This window comes from Schistocerca americana, chromosome 3, assembly GCF_021461395.2.
Source record: "Schistocerca americana isolate TAMUIC-IGC-003095 chromosome 3, iqSchAmer2.1, whole genome shotgun sequence".
Lineage (NCBI taxonomy): Eukaryota > Metazoa > Arthropoda > Insecta > Orthoptera > Acrididae > Schistocerca > Schistocerca americana.
Window position 1 is genome coordinate 327,759,897 of NC_060121.1, and position 3,306 is coordinate 327,763,202.

The following is a 3,306-nucleotide window of genomic DNA, read 5'->3' on the forward strand; positions in this document are numbered from 1 at the left end:
AGATGAGAAGACATTTTTCTATAGGAAATGGACTAGGACTGGAACATGCCAGCACGGTAGCTCAGCGTGTTCGGTCAGAGGGTTAGCTGCCTTCTGTAATAAAAAAAACTGAGTTCACCGATCAACAACGAACTGACACGGGTGTCTTACGACGTCCGCCCTGAGCAGATACAACGAACGAATGAGAACAAAATGAGATTAAAAAAAAAAAAGTGGGTAGAGTCTTTAACAATTCAAACCTGAGTTTTCGACCGTCCTCAAACGGGCAATAGGTTAGTGGGTGAGGTGGGAGTAGCAACATGCCGTTCCCACCCCCTCCACCACCACCTGGACCACCTCCACCACCTGTTTTTGGAGGCGGAACACCAAAACTTGCTGGTGATGAAAGTAGGAATCAACTGCTGCAGTCAATTCGGAAGGGCACAACTCTAAAAAAAACTGTTACCTGTGATCGAAGTGCTCCAATAATCTCAGGGAAAGTCAAAGGTTCAGACAGTAGTAGCATTAATGGAAGCACTAACTTCAGCAGCAGTAGCAGCACTAGATTCAACAGCAGCAGCACAGATTTCCCAAAAAACAATGGCCTCGGTGGTCTTTTCAAGGGAGAAATGCCAAAACTGCGACCAACTGGGAGACTAGGAGACACAGGCAGTGCATTACAAAACATGACTCAGTCAAGACATTCTCCACCTGCCAGCAATGCTAGACAGGATTCCGACAGGCGTCCATATCCTTATGACATTAACAACAGGAGTCCACCGCCACAACCTCCACCTCCATCTCAGAAGCCATCAATGCCAACAGTAAGAAAATTTATCATATGGAAAATAATATGCAATAAAATTGACAGTTTTATGTGCAGACTGTTTTGTCAATTTTCGTATGCCATTACTTTGTAAACATTTCATAATTATAAAGTTGGAGAGGCTATAAGTAGGGTTTTTAGAACAGTAGTGGTGGTTAGCTTTGCATGGCAGAGAAAAGGCACTGATTAAAGATGTTAAATGCAAGGAGAGAGCTGCCGCATGACAACTAACATAACAAAAGATAGAGCACCTTATTTTTGTATTGGCTTTTTTTCCCCTCTCACCATCCTTATTTGTGTAATTCTGGTCACATCATACTGGTCAATTTCTGTGTTGTCATAGGTCATGTAAAAACCTTTAAACATTTTGGTTTGTAGCATGAGGGGATACTAGAGAACTTAAATCCCAACAGAAGATTTTTTTGAGATACGTTACTTCGTATATACAGAGACAAAACATAATTTGGTTAAGTTTTTGTACAGGTCCATTTGTGAATTAACTCTTGTTTTCCAGCATAAAAGTATTATTGATACATGAAAGTGAATATGACTTATACATCATCACTTCATTGTGCTATGTCTGTTGACACCTTCATAATCGTTTCATTTTTATTATTTTTGTACTGTGTTTATAGAACTCATACTATTACAATAATTGTTGTTATGTGATTAAAGAGCTAACTTTTTAGTGGACTAACCAGTTCATGCTGTGGACTTCACTGCATATATCTTCAACACTTTGCTGATTATTCACATGCAAGCAAAAGTTTTACGTTTACATTTGTGTTGTTTATTGTTAACTTTCATTGTAATGTGCAGCTTATGTTCATATGTGAGTATTTTCTTTCTTTGAGTTAGTGATAATTTTGTGAGTGCAAAATATTAAAATCATGTAACTGAAATAAAATTGTTATATGTTATAAGTGCAAAAAAAAAAAAAAAGAAAAAAAAAAGAACGTGGGCAAAAAGGATGAAACAAGTGGGAAAGGCGTAATGTTTATTTTAGTACTAAACAGGGCTTACACAAGTTGTCCAGTGAGCGTTTGTAAAACGACGTGATCAACAGCTACAGGTTTGAATCTCATGACGGACGTTGGAAATAATTTTTTCCTGCGTAAATCGGTTCCGCATTAGCACATTAGCATGTCTACCAAGTTTTGCTGCCATACGACAATTACAGGTCTATACCGGACCTTCGCGAGAAGCTGCAGTTTCATTATTACTCGGTAGAAACAAGTACGTCGCTTAGCAGTGAGTGCAAACCGCACGGAATACAAAGAGTAGGCAATGGAATGCAAATATCGATACTAACGAGATATGTCAGCCAGAGTACAAAACAGTCAGTACAAAACAGTTTCACGATAGTGATGGACGAGTCAAAAATTTAGTAAAAGTGAGAAGTTACGGAGTAGAATATACAGGGTGCTCTAAAATTCCGCTTATAAACTTCTGCCGCTAGAAAGGGGACATGAGTAGATAATATTTTGAATTGGAACCCATGTCCGGAAACATAGCATGCTACAACCATGTGAAAACAATTGGTAACGCGTTCGCTTTTACAGTTACTTTATTAGGTATGACCCAGTACACCCCATGTTTTACAACTCATTAGTAACCAAAGAAACAAAAATGAAATTTGATTAGTTTTCACAAACAATGTTGTTTAAACTTAAACCGTTTTTGTCCTTTTCAAAAGGATGTTAGCATTCTGATCCACTATAAGTAAGGTTCGATGTGGCTACCGTCAAGTTCAGTACTCACATTGTTCCATACGAATGATGTGGTACACACTCTCTATCACACCTGGTTTCTCTGCAATCTGTCCTGCAGCGACAAAACACGTGCTGCCAGATTCTCTTCTGCCTCTACAGGAGTCGCACCAGACTTTTCATTCGACCCTCGGGGGAAAAGTCCCTTGGAGTTAAATCCGGTGATCGTGGAGGCCTTGCAGTTGGGCCACCTCGGACTATCCATCTGTGTCAGAATCGTTGGTCAAGAGATGTTCCCGAACTTGATGTGAAAAGTGAGCGGATGCACCGTCATGCTGAAACCACGTATCTTCGTATCTTGAAGGACTTCAGTGACACAGCAGCCAACAACACGCCCAAAAGTTGTCTTAGGAAGATCAGGTAGATGGGTGGAAGCTTGTACGGTCAAGTCACATGACCATCCGGAAGACGTGCACACACAGTGATACCAATTCTGTGTTGGAATCCCTGGACATGAGTGGCATGTGAGTTTTGGTCTGCCCAGACATAGCTGTTTCAGGTACTGATTACACAATTCTTGGTAAACTTAAATTCATATGTGAAGACAATGCTCCGTGTAAACACTGTGGGCTCATTGATGCAGCGGCGCAGAAACACCGTACAGTACTCAAAGCGTGGTGCAAAATCGGCGGGCACTAGTCACTGTATCCTTTAGAGGTCGCATTGCTGTAGTTTTTGGTCATGCAGAGCATACCAGACGGTACTGGGAGCAATATCTACTGCACGCGCAAT

General features: G+C 40.7%; 1 protein-coding gene across 1 annotated transcript; it reads left to right on the forward strand.

The window, feature by feature from the left end:
- Positions 1-299: 299 nt before the first annotated feature.
- Positions 300-1,343, forward strand: LOC124606065 (verprolin-like). The gene is made up of 2 exons (XM_047138028.1): positions 300-803; positions 1,320-1,343. Exons 1-2 carry the CDS (start codon positions 300-302, stop codon positions 1,341-1,343), a joined length of 528 nt encoding a protein of 175 aa, XP_046993984.1.
- The last annotated feature ends 1,963 nt before the right edge of the window (positions 1,344-3,306 follow it).

Coding starts and splice junctions, on each gene's coding strand:
- LOC124606065 (XM_047138028.1), top strand. CDS start 300: ATGCCGTTCCCACCCCCTCCACCACCACCTGGACCACCTCCACCACCT. Junction 804..1,319: donor AGAAGCCATCAATGCCAACA/GTAAGAAAATTT, acceptor CTTGTTTTCCAG/CATAAAAGTATTATTGATAC.